Here is a 19,700-nt window from a genome sequence, read left to right as displayed (position 1 = left end):
AGATGTCGCCAATCCATACTGACCCCAGCACAGCTATTTCATGATAGGAAAACAGTTTTAGTAATACTGCTGGGAAAAGCACTCAATTTTCTGTTTTATAATAAGTGTTGTTGATCTCTAAACCAGAGGTTACCAAACTTTCTCAGTTCACGGCACTCCTGGGGCCAAATGAAATACGTAACATCTCCGTTTATTAAGTAGTTAGGTCCAAACTACTTACTGGGAATTCTTGTTCTAAAAAAAAAAAAAAAATCTCTAGCTGAGGTGCTACTTGGTATACTGGGTTGCTATAGGCAGTTTTATAGGTTGCTCGGAAGCTACATCTCAAATACCCGTACTTCTGTAACCGTTGAGATTTCAGCCTTCATATGGCATACGGCGGGGAACAGCTTCGGAATAAGATCTTGAAATAACATGAATTCAACATTTTCAAATCTTATTCCTGAATAGCGAAAATCCTTCAGAAAAGAATGCAAATTTTTCTCATTACCTATCAAGTAATGCTGCACGGTGATTTCACCACGAAAAAGTACAGACAAATATCTGCCACGGTCTGAGATATGCTACATGTATTTTTACCAATGTATTTTTACATTTCTAATTCCAAGAAAGTTTCTGAAACTACGGTTTCATATTGCTCCTATAATAAGTTAATGATGGAAATAACAAAGCTTACTGGGTCCTTTCTTTCATGCTTACACGGATCAGAATACATTATGGAAAATTATGGAGACAACTATGGAAAGCTGACCGGGTACTTTTTAGTCCAAACAACCAATTCACTGACAAACAATGCACTATTGCCATAGTCTAAACTTTTTATGAAGGCGTATCCTCTACGAAGTCAATATAGGCAGAGCAGTGTAACTGTCGTGTGATATTCGAAAGTTTGTTATATACTCATTAAAAAAATAGATTAATTATTTAGGTAATCATAATTTTTGTCAGTTTTAGCACGTTGTTTTGTTAGTATTCGCGAATAAAAGAATGCCATCATATGTTTTCAATGATCATGTAAGTTTGAAATTTAAAAGTATACACAAAAGCTAATGATTATCAAAACTCATAAAAGCGCAACTTTTATAACATATTATAATTTTATTGTAATGAGTTAATTTTATTTAAATAATAAAAGAGCCAACAGGTTTTCAGTTAATTTTATGTTTCCTCTGCTTACGAAGATTCAAATGAGCGAACATTTCAATTCAATATCAACAGCAAAAAAATCAATAGCTCAAATGCAGCATGTTGGCAGCGTTCGTGAGTGTCTTTTGTTTAATATTCTATGGCAGTGTTTCTCAAAGTGTGGTACGCGTACCCCCGGGGGTACGCGAAAGGTCTTCAGGGGGATACGTGGCAATTTTCGGCTATGCATCATTAACGGGTGGAATCATTATTAAGAAGAAAAAAAAGGATCATTTTAAACATATATATTTCTCCATAAATTATATATTATGTATGAATTCTTCTACTCAAATTGTGAGTTACTATCGCCACGACGTTTACGTCCTGGCGATAGTAACTCGCTCCCTGCGGTAAACAACACGTCCTCCCCAACAGCGTCACTATACTGAAGACACTGAAAAACAAGTACAGTAGTTTTATTGTATCCCTGAATAAGATACAAAGACATTTGCATTCTGTGTAATATATTTCTCAACAAATAGTGCAATTAGAGACAACTGGGAATATAAACGGCACTAACTAATGAATCACATCCCCCTCCAACAAGAACTGCTGTATAGACTCAAGCAAAACCATACGTTGCTGGTGCAACATATGGTTTTACTTGACACCACCCCGTTGTGAACGTGTTAAAGCTAAGAAATATATAGTGAATGCGTTTCAGATATTATGGAATTCGGTTGAAGAGAATTAGCATTTTAACTCAATTGTTGGCTTGCCTTTGTCTTTGGTTATCTTTTGTTAATACCGCACCAATCATATGCACTTTTTCATAGCTGTTCTATCTCTATTGGCCTACCATTGCTGTCTGTTTCGCGCTCTGCTTTTACTTCTCACTAGTCATTTGTGAAAGATTGTTCATTACGTATCTCAAGTCTTGTAAATTACTGGTAATTTTTGCTTGAAATAATGGGAAAGAAGATGAAGCTATTCGGGTAAATGACTTTGACTATGCACACAAGGAAACTGTTCTCGATGCCAAAAGTGGTGATAGCGAATATGAGCTTCTTGGTAAGTTACACCGTTTTCAGTTTTTTCTGAAAACTTTAGTTTCCGAAAATCCCCGCATATATCTCGCACCACGATATTTTTGCTTTAATTTTGGAAAAAAAAAAGTGCGAGTTATATTCGAGTAAATACATAATTTTGTTAGCTTTCAAATTTTTAGGTATGGATCATTGGTTAAAGACTGGATTTATAAAATGCACAAAAGAGAGCAATGTAGCAAATACAAGTAGCCGTAAGCAACAAGAAAAGGTTGATATTGTATGTGGATCAAATGAAATTGATAAAGGTGTATCGTCTGGCATCTCTAGAGAACCAACTAGGAAGAAGATGAAAAATCTTCGTAAGTATGACATGAATTACTGGAAATGTGGATTTTCATGGACGGGAAATAAAGAGGAACCTATTCCAAATTGTGTTCTATTAAAAATAAATCATATTTTTTGTTTACATGAACATATAAATTTAAATAAAATAGACATTTACAATGAAATATACTTTAATTAATTTATTATTATTAGTTTGATAAGGGGGGTACTTAGTAATAATGAAAATTTAAGACGGGGTACGCTGATATCTGAAGTTTGAGAAACATTGTTCTATGGTATTGTGAGCAGAGATGACAAAATTGTTTACGTTTAGTCCCCAGTGAACCACATTGTAAGCACTGCTAAAAAAGTTCAAGTTTTACTAATAATAGTATTTAAAAATGAAATTAAAATGTCATCTAAACGTAGAGTCAATTCGAAGTCCTTCTTAGTGGGGTTAAAAAAAAAAAAAGGAAGCAGAAAATCGCTTACCATTGAGGAAGAAATGGAAGTGATTGGACGCATAGAGTCAGGTGAGCGTCATCTGATGTGTGTGTAAAGCTTTATAAAGTTAACGACTTTCTACAGTTTCAACAACAGTATCCAATGCAAATAAGATAAGGTGTTCACATGCAGGAATTGTTAATGCAAAAGTGTCAAGAACATAATCCTGTGGATTTCCGATATGAATCAAAACAATATTCCTGTAACTCGAGCAGTAATCATGGGCAAGACAAAGTCCTTGCTTAATGAAATAAATTAAGTAGGCTGGCGGAAAAGATCATTTGTGGAAGTCATTAGTACTGACGGGTCCAATCTCAGTTAACTACATTATACTTTTACCTCAATTTACCAACGATTCGCGACCAAAGGCAAATATAATTGTGTAATAGTAGGATGTCAAAATAATTTTTATTATGGTGTAGCTATCGGTCATTCAATAAATGACAGGCACTACTTAATATAGCGATATCAATATTGAACTGCAAATAAACAGATTAATTAAAATAGATGACGCTGCATTTGTTTTCCTGGACAGAAAAATGAAAATGGCAGGAAAAAGTGAATCTCTAGATTGTTTCTCAACTATGAAATGCGCTGACTCGCTTTTTTTTTCTGTACAGGCATTTCTGGAGGGGAAAAATGGAATCATTGGATGTTCTCCAGCTTCCTTACTCTCCAGATATATCAAGTGATTGTTTTTTTGTTTTTTTTTTTCAAAACTCAATCTTTGAATCCAGTGTGGCATCGATGTTTGTGAACGTCTTTAGGTGGTAGGCAGTTCAAGTGAGAGGCCAAGACCTCGCTTATTGGAGGCCTGAAATGGTCTGAAAGGTATCGTTTCTTCATCTCCTGAGAAGGGTTCGCAGATTACCGCCATAATCCTTAGCCCACCTTGCATATTAATGTACTATAGGTTTCCAGTGGAGTAAGCTTGATATAAACATATTTTAGAATGAATGTGATCATGTTATGAAAACCAAAACGGGTAAACTTTAACCCTATACAAACCAAAAATCCACCCAACCGCTGAGTACTGCTCACATACTTGGAGTGGTGCTCCTACAAGTTCCCAAAACATGCTTGCCTCAATACAGAAGAGAACAATTAGATTGATTCCAGTCATTTTCTCACCAATTCACTATACCTACTTTCATAGAGGCGTTTAGTTTCTGCTGGATACATTTTCTATAAATACTTGGTAACTGCTCATCTGAACTAGCATCAATAACTCCCCTGAGGCTCTACTAAATTCACTGAAATGCGTGCAACAGCCATCAAACACCCTTCCATGTTTCAGCTCCAAACTAACAGAACTTCTATCCATCCCTCTGGAACAGCCTCCCTTATTACATGTTTCCCCAAGAAATATAATTAAACATGAAGAATTTTTTCTAAATTTTCTAGATCTGCTAGTTCTAAATAATTTTCTCAAAGTAGCAGGAGCAGAGAGAGCTGAAATCGTTATAAGAACAAGATCAAGATAGAGACCATGAATAAAATTGATAAATATTTCACTATTGGAAAAATTGGATATAGCATTAGTAATGATAATACGACCAATAAATCAAAAAAAGGAACTAAAGATAATTGATGTCGAAAATCATCCAATTGCTTAGGAAACTTGCCAAAAACCGGCTAAAAGCAAGGGGGAAATAATCCAGGTTAATTCCTTTATTTATCTGGTTTTGCTGGTACACATATAGGATCAAAGTTTTCGAAGCAAAATCACCGAGTTTTATAATTATTCGCTAAGAATTCAGTAGATCAGTGTCTACTATCAGTGGTAGTATTGAGATAAGATCGTATGGTAAAAGAATGAAGCATAGCGAATTTTCAACTGTTATATATCTATGTTTTTATAAAATTTTCTTTCATGTGCCCTGCTTCATAGTTTTAGTTTTATATGGCTTGAATTGTAACTCTGCTTTTCTTGTGAATGCAAATTGTATACATCACGTTGTCTACAATAATAACAATACCTAACAACAATCTTGCTAGATAGACTACAAATACGTGTTGTGATGAATTATTGTCATACAGTGGTGTCTAAAACCTGAGAAATTTGGTAATTAACTTAGGAAAAGTAATATATTAAACACAAAAAAGAGCAAAGAACGGAGTTTCATTTAATCAAACTCCATTTATAAAATTAAACGGACAGCGCTGAATTCATTTCCATATCTATTTTGATAAAAGTCCATAATTTCATTAATAATTAATCTTTAGTTATTTTAAATCATATCTTAATTTACTTATCTTTATATAAGTAATATGGGAACAAAAATACGACATACCTAAAATATCAAATAAATAGACTTTATTTCTTAACCTCTTTTCCTGACCAATATAAACCAATACTCGTGCTGCGTGATGTTTGACGTAACGAGCATATTTTGTACTATGGTTTGTGTAGTACCACTCATCAGAAGGCAGCACTAATTGAAGAAGGCAATCAGAAATATCCGTAGCCATCAATGCTGGATGGTTGACTGGATTAGACGCTAAAATGGCAACTACTTGAAGTACGAGGCACAACAATTGCTGACAAAAGAAACAAACAACATAAATGAATAATTTAACCAAACAACTCTTTCCATACGTACAAATATACATAAACAGTAAGCATTTTTGATTAAACGGTAAGCATACATGCTAGGCAAACTTTACCCATATGCGAGAGTAATCAAAAGTAAGGATAGATTCCATGAGTGATTGTAAGGAAAAACTTATATATCGACATGAGTCGATTTCTAAACCATTAAGAGATCTGTTAAACGTTTATTTTAGAATTAAGAGTTGCACATGCTTTAATATCACCACAAATATATGCTTAAGTTGAAAGATCAATAGCTTGAAGAAACTATACATTAGCAAAGCTGTTATAACTATTATATGAGCTGCCTTTTACTCAGATATCCATTCCGGATATTTTAATGCTGATTGCATTCTTCTCTCTATCGTTGGATGTAATTCAGAATCGTCCAAAATTCTATGATGCAGGGCACTCATTCCTATCGTAATTTTTTTCCCTGCGCACGCGAGCACACACAAATTGCTTTCACGTGGGTCACAGACGTAATATCCTAAAGGGTTAAGGTCTAGTAATGTAGTGAGCGTCTAGATCAATCTAGTGGTTGGGAGACAGTTACGATTCGGATAATCAGAAACGTGACATAAAAACTGCGACGGCGCTCCATTATGATGAATAATACATACAACAGCAACAGGTTAATTAAGTAATATCTTACGCGGTGCTCATTTTGCAAAAAAAAAAAAAAGCTTCAACAATTACGTGGGGATTTTTCACCAGCTCATAGCTATTTTGATGGAATGAATAATATTCATTCCATCTCGCGTCGACATAATTTCTTCCACGAAAATAGAGTGCATCTGTTTATATCAGGATTTGTCTATACCCAAGAACAAAAGTTCAGTTACAGCTAATAAGCTGCACTTAAAAGCACTGTCCTCCTTGCAAATGGTTTCATTTATCGCACTCTAAACTGTCGCATCTAGGAACTCTAAAGGGTGTGTTGATATTCACCGAATACTTGTGTGGATTAAGGACAATACAGTCGGGAATTCGACTCAGTATGCCAGACACAATTCTCTCATTGAAGTTACAAAAACATAAAAAAGATAAATCACTTTATTCTTCGTATGAATGCATGGCATATTTTTCAGTAAAAGTCTTTTTTCAGCATCCATTTAAAGAGCCAGCCCAATAGAAAATAGCGGAATACTGTTTACAAGCCCAGGACTACATAACATTGATACGCACTGGTAATACCGCTGTAACCAACTGACGAATCGTGAATGACAGTATCGTAAATTCTTGAAGTAGCTGCTATATTTAATATGTAACTTGCTTTAATATTTTATGTGTGATGTACTTCATTTGCACAGACTTGAATTTTTTTTTCCTCTTTATAGGACTCCGCTCCTCGATTATCTCAGATAATATTTGGGGAATCATAAAAAGTGAAACATGAGATTTCACAGTGAAATTATCTGTTTGCAATTCATCAATATATTACTAACATCCGAGTGTCAAGGGTCATTTTGGCGAGCGAATGTTTAGCATATTACAAGATTTTCAGGTGGACAGCATAAGCAAGTAGAGCAGTTTTAAAAAATTTTTTCTAAGAAGTATTTTTAAGAAAACGTTTCAACTTTGTGATGTAACATTATTCCAGATACCCGTCTTTTTCCTTGCATCGACCACATACTTGACCAAACTATTCCCTGAACGAGTGTGGTATCCTTTATAAGGACGAGCCCGAATATAGTCTTCATTCTAACACTTATAATCATAATCAGAATTAAAATGTAGCAGATGTAGGAACTATCTACTTACAGGGTCATGAGTAGAGTCTAAAGCAGCAACTAATATTTTTAAATGTCCCTCCTCCATCAATTTCTTTTGTACTTCTTCTGCTTGAGAACAATACAACAACGATCTGGCACTGAGAACTTGAAGACAGTGGTAATTACAGTGGCGCCACCTGTTATTGTAGAAAGACATCGTACAGTTAGAAGAAATAAACAAGTTCAGCTTAAAAAAATAGAAATAATGTGTTAATGAAATTTATTAAGAAAACCTGCGTAATTTTTTTACTTCAGAAAGCTAATAACATATGAACCCCCCCCCCCTCCAGGTTTGAAAAGCGTTTGACCAACATAAATCATGTAATCCTCATACGCCATTTGAAATTTTAGTTAACAGCAAAAATTAACCCTATCTACGTTATTACACAAATTATTATTTATTGAAATGTATTTATTTATTAAATCATTTAAATTTATTTATTCATTTAATTTCTTTAAATCGTTTAAATTATTTATTGCACAAACTGAATTTTTAAATGAACGCTATTAGTGGGTAAAAAATTGAAGAAAATTATATTAATAAAATGAGAAATAGAAATATTAAAAATTCTATAGGTATATGATAATCGTCCTTTCCTTCTCCCCCACCCCCCAAAAAAGTCCAGATCTATGCAAACTTCATACTTTCTTCACACGATGTGATTTGAATAAGCTGAAAATGAATTAGAGATAATATGAGAATTTTAGATTCCAAAGGCGCTTGTGCCAAACCATATTAATATGCTGTGCATATGGTTTGGCACACGTTAAATTTTAAAGTTTTAAATACGTTAAGTTTTCAAATCAACATGACATAATTATGCCGATGGAGGAATAAAAAGTGACAATAACCTTTTCGTGGGAAGTTCGTAGTTGTGGGGGAGAAAGGAACATCATCAAATGAAGTCCCCGACATTCTAGATCATTTGAGTGAGTAGTGCACTTAAGAGGGTAGATATCGTAAATTAACGGATTTTGCTCGCTCCAATAACTCAATGGTCAAGTTATTGGAGCGAGCAAAATCTGGAAAGGGTGGAGAGTGAACAAGGAGGAAATAGACCCCCCACTAAGGTATAAAATGATATATGACTGTAAACGCTTATGCGTTTCAAATCCGGAGATGGTTGAGAGAACGTGTTTATTTACAAGTTGACTAGTTTTTTGTATATGGTGCACTTTATAGTACACTTCATCAGGAGAGAAAAAAATCAATCATATGACTGAATTTGGCGGCAAGCAAATAACATTAAGATGAGAGCGTCCAAGGTTTAAATGTGTGTGCGCGAGGTTTTTAATGAAAAAATGATCAAACCTGATGTAGGATCATGCCTTGTTTCTTGTACTTTGTGAGTTTTTAACATTTCGGATGGCTCTTTGAATACTCTGGTGTAGAATTGTAATCAATGCATATTATTTCTGTGTACGTTGCCATAGTACTTGGTGTTCAGTGTGTGTGTGTGTGTTGTATCTGTTGTAAAGGCTTATGTTCAGACTTGTATGACTATTCAATATTAGTGGAAAGTCATCAGGATAATTATATTTTTAATGCAACATAAAATGGATTTTTCGAAACTGATATCGATGACCACACAACAAGAAAGGATATATATAGAATAAAACATAAAAATTTGATCACTGGTAATTCAATACTCGGAGATGTTTGAAGTTAATCTGAAAGAGATATGGCGATCACGTATCTCGACGCAGTAGTTCTATGCGTGCTATAAGATTCACTGCTACGTGCAAAATCTGAGGCTGTCAGGAAAGAACAATACTTGTATAGATTTTTGTATATAACAGTTAAAATATATATATATATATAATCCGAAATGATTCCATGAGAGATGAAATAGGAAATGTTTTTTTTTTTTTTTAATAGAACAGATCTAGTTCTTCGATCCAATAACTGGCATTGTTGCCTGCGCATGAGCAAAGAAATAATTTAGCAATTTTTTCTAATAAAAATTTTAGAAATCAGTATTTTAAAATTGCATTATGAAACTAAAATTCGTCCTATATCATCACTATATGCATTTATACTCAGCTGAAACTATCGCACGTGGTAGAAAGCCTATGTTAGCTCATCACAAAAAATGGAAGATAAAAATGCGACATGAAACCTGTATCGATCTGAAGCCCTTACCTCAGGATTCTCTAAAATAACGGAGAAACGTCGGTAATAGTGAACTTGTTTACCACCTGGAGGCACATCAATCAGTTACTCAATCTGCTGTTCTAGATCGACAGCAGATTCCTCTTTAACCTATATCACCCACCTGTGTATGTATGCCATGAAACTGTTTAGAGGAAATTGTGCAGTCACTGTCGACTGAATCGAATCAAGTTTAACACAGAAGTTCAATAAGTTGCGAACCGAACGACACTATTCAACTCTTTGTAATTAGGTGACGAATTGTCTCTACTGCCTTTTATTCGTTTCATCGGCTTCCTCTCTTTAGATTCGTCCATTAATGCCGCAGTGTTCCAGAGTTATGTTCTATCACTTACCTTCTTTCTCTCACAGATAACTGACCTTTTATCTAACTCAAATCCTTACGACCAATGTCTTAAACACTGATCTGTATGTCATTCTTTCATAAGTACCAAGCTCAGATAAGATAAGATCTCTGCTCTTGTGCTGACAGTTACATCAAGCCTCTCCTTGCATAAACATCTTCTTTTTTTATCTGTTCAGCTGTTAGCTTTGTATAAATCTCATAACAGTCCAAGACTAGAAGCATTGTTCTCACATTTGGGAATGATGCACTAGAAACCTCTCTAAAATTCCTGATGTCCAGATGAGAACATAGCTGCTATCACTTGGCAGTGATTCTTTGACTGTAAAGACACTGGTTCAAATACTATCTAGGATACAAAGAACCTCTTTAGAACTTTTCAGCTAAAGGTATATTAACTGGTCTTATAAGGAGGTAGAAGGGTTTTTCACTATTGGACACGTGGAATTTTATTCCGTAAGACAAACCGTCAGAAGAACGCGCAATTAATAGAAATAATAATTAATAATGTTCCATTGAATTTGCATTTTCAGAGAGTTAACGCGTTGGCATTTATTATTATTATTATTATTATATCACACCTCCGGGAGTCAAAAGACTCATCGAGGGAGGGCATCAACTTTACAACTCTTTGTCTCACTACTCCACCAACCTTCATCATCTAACACCAACGCCCTTTACCGCCGACTGCCACCACTAGTGCTTTCATAGTGGTGTTAGTCGGATCTAATCACAAACATCCATGCCCACGGCGGGATTCGAACCCGCAGCCTTTTGGCTGGAGAGCGGATACGCTAACAACTCGCCAACCAGGCTGGCAATCTTTCAAAATTTAACGTCATCGCACATACTGTACTGTATGAATGCTTTCCCAACTTTCTTCGTATTATTTAGCTAGTGCTGGAATACTTTGTCTATAACCTTCTAGGCAGCACACACCTGATTACCACTTGCTGCTGAGAAATTATCCAGTAATTCTCAGTCGCTATACAGAATGCCTGTTAACATCGGCCAATAATGTGTTATCATTACGAGCCTATATAGATATCTGTCACTCCAACATTTTTTTCTCAGATAATCCTATCCTTGAAAAGTTGTAAACCTACAGCACTATCACTGGTAGACATCTACGAGGCCAGTGTTTTATTGGTTTAGCTATAAAACAACCCAACTGCTCTCAAGATATTTCAAACTTCCAGTAAGCACGATGGTGACCTCATGCAAGGTGAAGAATATCGTTTACTAACTTAAAGACATTCATGAAGATCCCTCTTAGCGGGAAAGGAGTTCGCAATCTATAGACGGGTAAGCAGAGAAGCAATATATTCGCCAAACCACTTACAATATCGCAACTAACTGTTTAAATGACATGTTCTGAATCCATCAGAATAAAACAGAAACCGCAATTAAGACAACTCACAACATAGATAAATAAACGAAATAGAACACTTGCTTTTTACAGAAAATAAAAGCACCACTTTCTGAAAAAAAAGTTTTAGTATTGTCTTTTTTCTACTATCTCAGTTTACTTACGGTATCACATTATCTGATATGCACAATACTATGAAGAACGGGGCTTTATCAAGATAACCTCTCCCATATCACATAAACTCATGCTAAAAAAAAGAGGCAATTAGGTCGATGCATTCTCGTCAAAGGATCTTAATATTAATACTAAGGTCTACAGAATAGCGTAAGCCTCCAAGCTCATAGATGACAGTTTATTAGGAACTGGGAAGTCCAATCTTTAAACAGTTGTAGAAATTTACATTTGCAGTCTTTAATTCTGTACTTGAAGTCTGTACAGTCATAATCCTCACTTGTCGCCTTTCCTATTGCGTTTCGGATTTAGGATTGAGGGAACTAATCCCTCTGACAGCAAGGCAATGACTCAGTCGGGCTGTCAGTTTGCCTGCTTTTAGGAAGAAGAATGCTCCTTCCCTTCTCTCTTTCCTCTACTCTCTCATATTTGTTCTCCTTCAAGTCTTATAAACACAGCCTTATAAACTTTTTCAGTTCTTTGATGACAGATTAGCCTTCATAATTAATCTTAGCTCGGAATGATACGATGAATTTAATTTAATATTATTTCATGTTATTACTCATAAAACGCGTCATTATTTATTTAATCGCATCAATTATCATACCGACAGCAATTAATTTTAATACTATTATAATCAAATACTTAATATTAATCATTGTATATCAATGATTAATATTATTCACTGTATATTCATGCAAAAATTCGATTTAAAAAAATCAATTTTGTACATGGATTTATCGAAGCAGAACCGATGATGTAGACTCTGAGCTCCTGCTTATGGATGTATTCCTTACAAAAGGTAGCATATTAACATATAAACAATGGTAAACAAATATGACTCAAACAGCATATTTGAGATTTCTGTTATACATTAATATTATAATATTTCAGAAAAAATAGTGAATAATAAATCCTAAATCAAAATAAGAGATTTATCACAATACTTAACTTTTGTTTAATTTATGCATGCAATTACAGGATACGATTGCTCCTCAGACAAAAACTAAATAAAAGAAGAAGCCGAAAAGTATCCACACGAAAATTTCTATTCGTGTGGATACTTTTCAGCTGCTTAAATTAATTTTGAATGATTAATATTGAAATACTGGAATGACTGGCGGTTGATTTGACAAAATAACTTGGGAAGAGAAAGGTGAAGTCTAATTCTTGAAATGTATATCTCTAGATGTTGAGAGCACGTTTTGCTCTCATGTAAACTTCCTAACTAGCTGTTTTCGTGAGAGTTTTATTTCATTTTATTTTATTTTACTACATTGTAGGAGTGCATCTGTTTTTATCCACGCAAACAGACTCAATTTTCTTACACGGAACACAAATTGCAAATAAACATACTTGACTATTCATGATTTGCGGCGCGTCTCCATGGATAACTCGGAATTTGCCGCAGATGAAATAATGTATATTCACTTCCCATACCGAATATCATTCTCTACTGCTTTTGTTTTGTGCACGTATGTCTTTCCACTGTTAGACACTGAAAATTATGAAGGTCAGTTGAGAGTTTAGATCGATGGACTTTCTTGGAAAAGTTCGGTTAATGCAGAAACAATGTAGCAGAATGATCAAAATCCGAACCGAGTTCAGATAAATGTAACTATATACTTTAACATGCAATATAATTGAAAGTGGACGAAAAATGATTAGGAATGCGAATATTAGATTATAAGAACTAAGGAAACTGGTAGAAAAGTATAAGATACTTAGAGAAAAGAAAAGAAAAAAAATGGAAGGAATGGGAGCAGTTGAGAATTCCAGTAAAGGGAATGCGAAAGAATGAACAGGTAAAAATGTGACATGAAATTAGTATCTCGCCTGGAACTACAGATACATATTACAATGTCCAAGCTAGAGAAGTAAACTTTTGAACAGACAGAGTTGGAGGCAACAAATCCAGAAGGACACGCTTGCCTTAGGCTGTAGAGCAATGAGAAGAAGAAGAAGAACTACAGCTATAGGTGCACAATAGGGCCCTAATAACTGTTTGAGTTGAAGAGACTAGACACTGCACGTGTCTAGTAGAAAGCAGACTTAATTCGCCAAGGCCAGCAAACCTGGAAATGAAGACCGACTAAGGAACATACACAAATCCCTCAACTCACCACTGCTGTATAACCAACCAATCAACTCTAGTGTGACTTCTCAACCTCGTTTAGTTGCCGGCCTACGATAAAATATCTAATATTCTAGATTTCTGTTTTTATTATTTGTAATATCTAGCGTATTTTATTTACCAGATATTATTTGTAATATCTGATGAATCATAGCAAAAGACGATTATGCTGAGGAAGATTGAGGGTATGAAATGGAGAGGAAGACCGCAAAAGAGTTGGATGGACAACATGAAGGAACTTGAATTTACAACTTCTGAAAAAAAAAAAAAAAGAAAAGAGGCCAAGTGAGATGAATAGCCTTTGTTCACAGGATCACCGAAAACAAATGGGTAGTACATAACAACAACAATATCTCGTGTATCAAAATGCATTTCTTCGATAGTATAGTTGATGTGGTATCGAGGAAAATATCCTAAGAGGAAAGAAGAAGAGAAATTCTTACCTGTTACTAGGAGTGCACTGTGGTCTTGTGCTTACTACTCGCTTGTGTAAAGTAATCGAATTGTTGAGTACATTCAGAATTAGATCTATTCCTTTCTCTACCAAAATTCCAAGAATCTGTTCTTTTTCAGGTATCTTATGAGTTGTTTTCTTTTCATGTCGTTCAATAGGTATCTGAACTTTCTGTGTAGTTTTTCGACTAGAAGACCACCATCTAGCGGTCTGAGAATTGTCTGCTACCGGTGACTCCTTTATACTACTCACTGTGGGCATTTTAGTTAATATTCTGGAACTATATGATGGCACATGATGTGAAGGCACTTGCTGAGTTTCTTTGCCCGGTATAAGAGAATTCTGGGAAAAATCAGTTTTAGGGACATTCTTTAGAGCTACTTTATAAACAACACATACATCAATAATTTTATTAATAATCAATAAAGCTGTATATTGGAGCGACTGCCCTCCACGAAGACATCCAACTCCTATGTGCAACAGAAGACAAAGTCCTATAGTAAGCTGTTCCAATGAAAGTAATGAATGAGAACTCTGTGAACTCTGACTTTGGATAAATTCTTCAGCTGTTGTCTAAAAATAAAAATAAGAAATATTTACGGCTAATCACTGGTATTTTAGATATATATATATACAGAAAATAGTTCTGTTCATTAAATAAAAATTAAGGGTGAGGTAAAGAAACGAAAGAAGGCATTTGAAATGTCTTCAATAAGCAATAAGCAGTTTGGTCATTTTGAGTCTACAAGCTGAATAAAAAAAAAAGAAAATCACTCAAAGGTAGATTTGAAGTAACACATAAGGAATATAGATAACCGGCCGCTCATTTATTTTCGTATGTAAAATATAATAGTTTATCACTTTGCCAAATTTCTCCAGAAAAAATGATCCAATTAAAAAATATGTAAACCAATATTAGTAAAGATGATACATACCAAATTTCAATAAATCAGATCAGCCAAATAAGTTACTATTTTGTACAAAACAGCTGCATAAACTAAAGTTTTAATTTAAAATTAATTACTGAAAATAAAACAAATAAAAAAGGACTGACTGAAAGATTTCTGTGAGGTATATTTCCTGATATCATCTCAACGGTCCTGTTTATGGAGTATGGGAAAAGGAAGAAGAGATTATGATGATATATAAATATATATAATTACAATTTGGAAACAGCAGGACCCGTTTGGAATACAAGGATACCAGAAAATAAAGGTTATTATTATTATTATTAAACTTCTACATTCAGTTAACAGAGTTCATAGTCAAAATTGCAAATTAAACGTAACAAAATAATCGAATATTTTAATTAAATGTATCAATATATAATTCGGGCCTCCTTACCTCAAGGAATTAAAATCTCCAAAAATATGATATTTCCCTAATAGTGCTTTTACTCGAGTTAGTTGGTGTTATATATGGGAAGGCCAGCGTTTTACAGGTGTTTCATAAATTGCTTTGGTATTGCTCCTGGCAGTGCTATGAAAATCAGAAGTACTGCTGCTCTTTTGTTCCACAATTTCGATATCCATATCTCATACTTTGTAAATCTTTCCGTGCACTATTTTCTTCCACTCTTCTATACCATAGTATCTACATCGATACATCACGCACATTCTTATTCGGCTACAGTAATTTCCGGCATATTATGTTACTAGAGGTCTATATGTTTCAATTTTAAAGTCCCATGACATCATTCTTTTCACCTGCAATAACTTTTTCAACTGTATGTGTCCAAGGAATTTTGCAATTTGGGAAACTACTTTTCTACACAAGCTTCTGTGTATAGCTTTTGTAACCTAATCATGGCTTTGTTTATAGTCTGAGCACTTTTGCTGAAATAACTGTTCAGATGGTCCACTGTTTTCTACTTTATCTCTGCCCAGTCAGCATTTTCTATCGTTACTGATCTTTTCAATATTTTTGCCTTTATTACATTCGTTTGCAATGCTCCTTGTTAAGCAGTAAGTATCAAACTTCATCTCTTGTCTGATGGTGCCCTGCTGAAACCATTGCAAAGTCAAACAACTGTCAGCTTTCCCTTCACATTTTGACAATGGATGCTTTATTTTTCAAACTTTCTGATTTTTTTACTATTTATTTCTCCTTATACTTATCTTGCTTTTCTGACTCTACGGTCATTACTTTTGCTTTATGAACTTCAATTAGCATCTTTTTCTGTGCTTTCCTAATAATCATTTAACGCGTTCTCTCTTCTTCTTCTATGCGTACTGTCTGCTTAACTTGTAAAATTCACGCCCTTCATCTCTTTTTTTTGGACAGGTATAATCAATCATTTTACATCATATTAATAGGTACAAATTTACAAATCAATTTGCTAATAGACTGCATATATACAGATAAGAAATGTAGCTAATATTTTATTTTATAAGATATTTGAGACAAATAAAACTAGCCAAAGTTAATAGATCCAGTTTGCATAAAAGTTATTTGCACCATAGAACGAAAGAGGAGACAACATTAATAATGTTGAGTACATCAGCTGTTAGGGATAATTTTGAAGATAATGTAAGTTTAAAAATTAAACTATGCGATCGATAGATTTTTATTGTAAATAAAACTTCTATGTAGAATTTTTGCTGGTAGAAATAACTAGAAAATTCGTTTTATTTTTGTTGACTGAATAAATGAATGAAATGAGAGTTAAATACCAGAGGTCACTTTATACAATATTTAATTTAATCGTTTCATTTATTGATTAAACTAAGCGAACAGAAGTTGGACGATAAGCTAGCTTCACTGAAAATACCACTTTATGTTAATTAGATGCATTAATAAGTGGCTATATCTAGAAATAAATCACAACGCACCACTGACTTTCTCTGAATAAAGGTTTCGATCACTTCAGATAATGATATTCAGATTCACTTTAGGCATTTTTGGCATGTACTGCATGATGTGATATCGATCAGCGACAGCTGCATTATATGGATACAGATACAAAACTTGATGGGATACACGATAATTCTTCAATAAAACCGATATTCAATAGTTTCCTATATTTATAAGCAACAATACTCTTACTCTAATTAAACTAAAAAGATCGGGAATGTACGATATTTTACGGTTTCTCAACGACAAAACCCAATTTAGTGGAGATTACTTAATATGGGCATTTTGAATGCTTCGCTAGTATTTTTCTACTTGTAGTAAAGTAATTGCTCTCGTAGGATTTCCATCGTTATAGTAGGTAAAGTTATAATAGGCCGAAAACTTAATATTTCCTATTTCAATAGTGCAATCAACACATTCCCTTGTATTTACAGTACTCCTGACGTAGGATTTCTGTAGTCAGATATGATGACTACTGAAATAATGTCGAACCATTTTATTTTTATAGCGAAGTAATGTGTTTTTTTTTTACTTATTGTTGGTTATCTAAAATGCAACATGCATCTGTAGGTCAATATTTTGAAAATATTTTTCCATTAACATGCAGTCACATTTTATTCGTTATTAACACTGTCATTCGCAATTTTTCTTTAGGTGAGTATCAAATATTCCGAAACTACCTTACTAATAATACCAAGGCGTTTACAAACTAGTAGCAGATCACTTTCCTTGATGACTTTACTGCTCATAAAAGGTTCTCCTTTTCGATCTATACAGATTAAGCCACGAAAGATGAGAAGTCCCTGGTCGTGAGAAAAGACTCACTTCGTTGTGCGTTTATCCACCAGTTTAAGAGCTTGACTGCTCTCTTAGCATTCTGGAGAATTTTCACAAGAGGGCATCTATAATATAATCAGTCAAATTGCACTAGGGAAGTCAGACTATAACTTGCTGCGTGTATTAATTATTTCAATGGTCCAATTAATCATTTCAACTCTCATAACATGACTATTCGTATTACTGTCACACACAAGGCCGAAAGGTCAATAGCAGATAAAAATCGTGTGTAGGCTGAGGTCATGAACAAAGTAATCTGTTGATATTCCTATCAAAGAGCTTGAGGTGGTAGTCTTTGGGGAATATTTCAAGGGGAGGGTTGTTCCACAGAACTGAAGTAGATGGAATGAAAGATGACTGCGAGGAGCAGGTTCGGTGACTCAGCAGTCAACCAATGAAAGGATGTTGGATAGCTTTTATTGTTGCTGTCGGTTTAGCAGAAATACAGGGGGGGGAGGGATAGCAAGTCTGCTGAACAGCACTAATAGAAATATCTGTAGAAGAAATACAATACAGAAACTAATCGTCTAGGAGAGGGTGGCTGAAGAGAGTTCGTGTGTACGTGTGTGTGTGTGTGTATGTATGTATGTATATTGAGAAAGAGGGAGGTCAGTCGACCTAAATCTGCTTCAAAATTCTTGATACTGTTCAGAAGAGAGCAGGTTTGTTGACTGACGACTTCTCTCTCTCTCTCTCTCTCTCTCTCACACACGCACGCACGCACGCACGCTCACATAGACGGTCCGTTTCTGCATCATATTTCTTCTACAGATATTTCTATTGGCGCCGTTCAGCAGACGTAGCATCCGTTATTTCCACTCCCGTTTCTGATAAACATACAGCAACAACATCTATACTATTCCAAATATGAAAGCAGTTTTCCAAGGCTGGAAGAGTCTGGAATTAAATTTGGAATTTGTACAGAGTAAGTAAGTGACTAAACGAGTAATAATCTTGAGCGAAGGAGGACGCCAAGTTTTTTGAAAGCTGAGAAAGAATGCCATAGAAGTGATAATGTCTGGAAAGGCTAGGAGTAAGTGTCAGTTGGAGAGAATAGATTTAATCTTGACTTGATAAGAATTGATAGTTTTTTTGCGAGAAAAATGACACAATTGTGTTTTACACTGAAAGTGACTAAGCTGTTATTGATGATCGAAATAAGGAGTTGGATTCAGTATTCAGATCTTGTAGTTGATCTTGAAGCTTGAAATGTTTGAGCACTACAAGACGTCGTATGAGTAGGAGGAATGGGGAGTTCTATCATCAGAAAACCTTCGAAAATGGTTGAGGTCAGTGAGAGCAGGTCGTTCATGTATATGAGAAATGTGATGGATGAAATAACGGACCCCAACAGAACACCTATATTAATAGGAAAATCTGGAGAGCGAGCATCTTCAACCATTACAGTCAGTCAACGACCGAAGAGAAAACTCCTAATTCACTGACATGAATGGTAATTTGATGAGCAGCCCTCGATGTCATACTTTTTATCAAATGTGTTGTAAATGCTATATCAATAGGACATGTTTTATCAATCTTTCCAACAAGTGTTCAGAGACGGATCAGCTGTGGATCTTGAGTGGCAAAATCTATATTCGCGGTCACTAATTAGCTGACAATTCTCCAGATGTCGAAGAACTTGACTGTTGATAACCTTCTCCATTACTTTACAAAAAGATAATAACACTGAGATGAGATCAATAGGTTAATAGTTTAAAGATAGACACATATTTTTGGAATTTACTATATGTGGGTTTGCTTCCTTGCCCTAGGGTGGATGCCATGCTATTCCAGCTGAGTAAAATATAGTGATAAACTACAGACGTTAGATGAGGGCACATTTCTTGAGTGCAACTGGTAAAATTGTCCGCGCGGTTAGCCTAGTGGCTTTGCGCTTCGCAACCATATGCCTGGGGAAGGAGTGTCCTAGGTTCGATTCCCGTCGCCGACGTGAGGTGCTTTAGGATCTTCCTCAGCCACAGCCAAGTTAGCCGGT

General features: G+C 34.9%; 1 protein-coding gene across 1 annotated transcript in view; it reads right to left on the bottom strand.

The window, feature by feature from the left end:
- LOC150106422 (uncharacterized) overlaps positions 1-19,700 on the bottom strand; it is a 766,385-nt gene that overhangs the window by 689,389 nt on the left and 57,296 nt on the right. The window contains exons 5-7 of the mRNA XM_090392993.1: positions 14,004-14,587; positions 7,360-7,507; positions 5,297-5,543 (exon numbers count right to left, since the gene is read on the bottom strand). Of these exons, the coding sequence (XP_090249119.1) occupies positions 5,297-5,543; positions 7,360-7,507; positions 14,004-14,587 (979 nt within the window). The remainder of the gene's footprint in view (positions 1-5,296; positions 5,544-7,359; positions 7,508-14,003; positions 14,588-19,700) is intronic.

This window comes from Typopeltis vanoorti, chromosome 5, assembly GCF_054136105.1.
Source record: "Typopeltis vanoorti isolate ZY-2024b chromosome 5, IOZ_Tvanoo_1.0, whole genome shotgun sequence".
NCBI classification, from domain to species: domain Eukaryota; kingdom Metazoa; phylum Arthropoda; class Arachnida; order Uropygi; family Thelyphonidae; genus Typopeltis; species Typopeltis vanoorti.
Note: the sequence above shows the minus strand (reverse complement) of the source record. Positions and strands in the feature narration are given on the sequence as shown.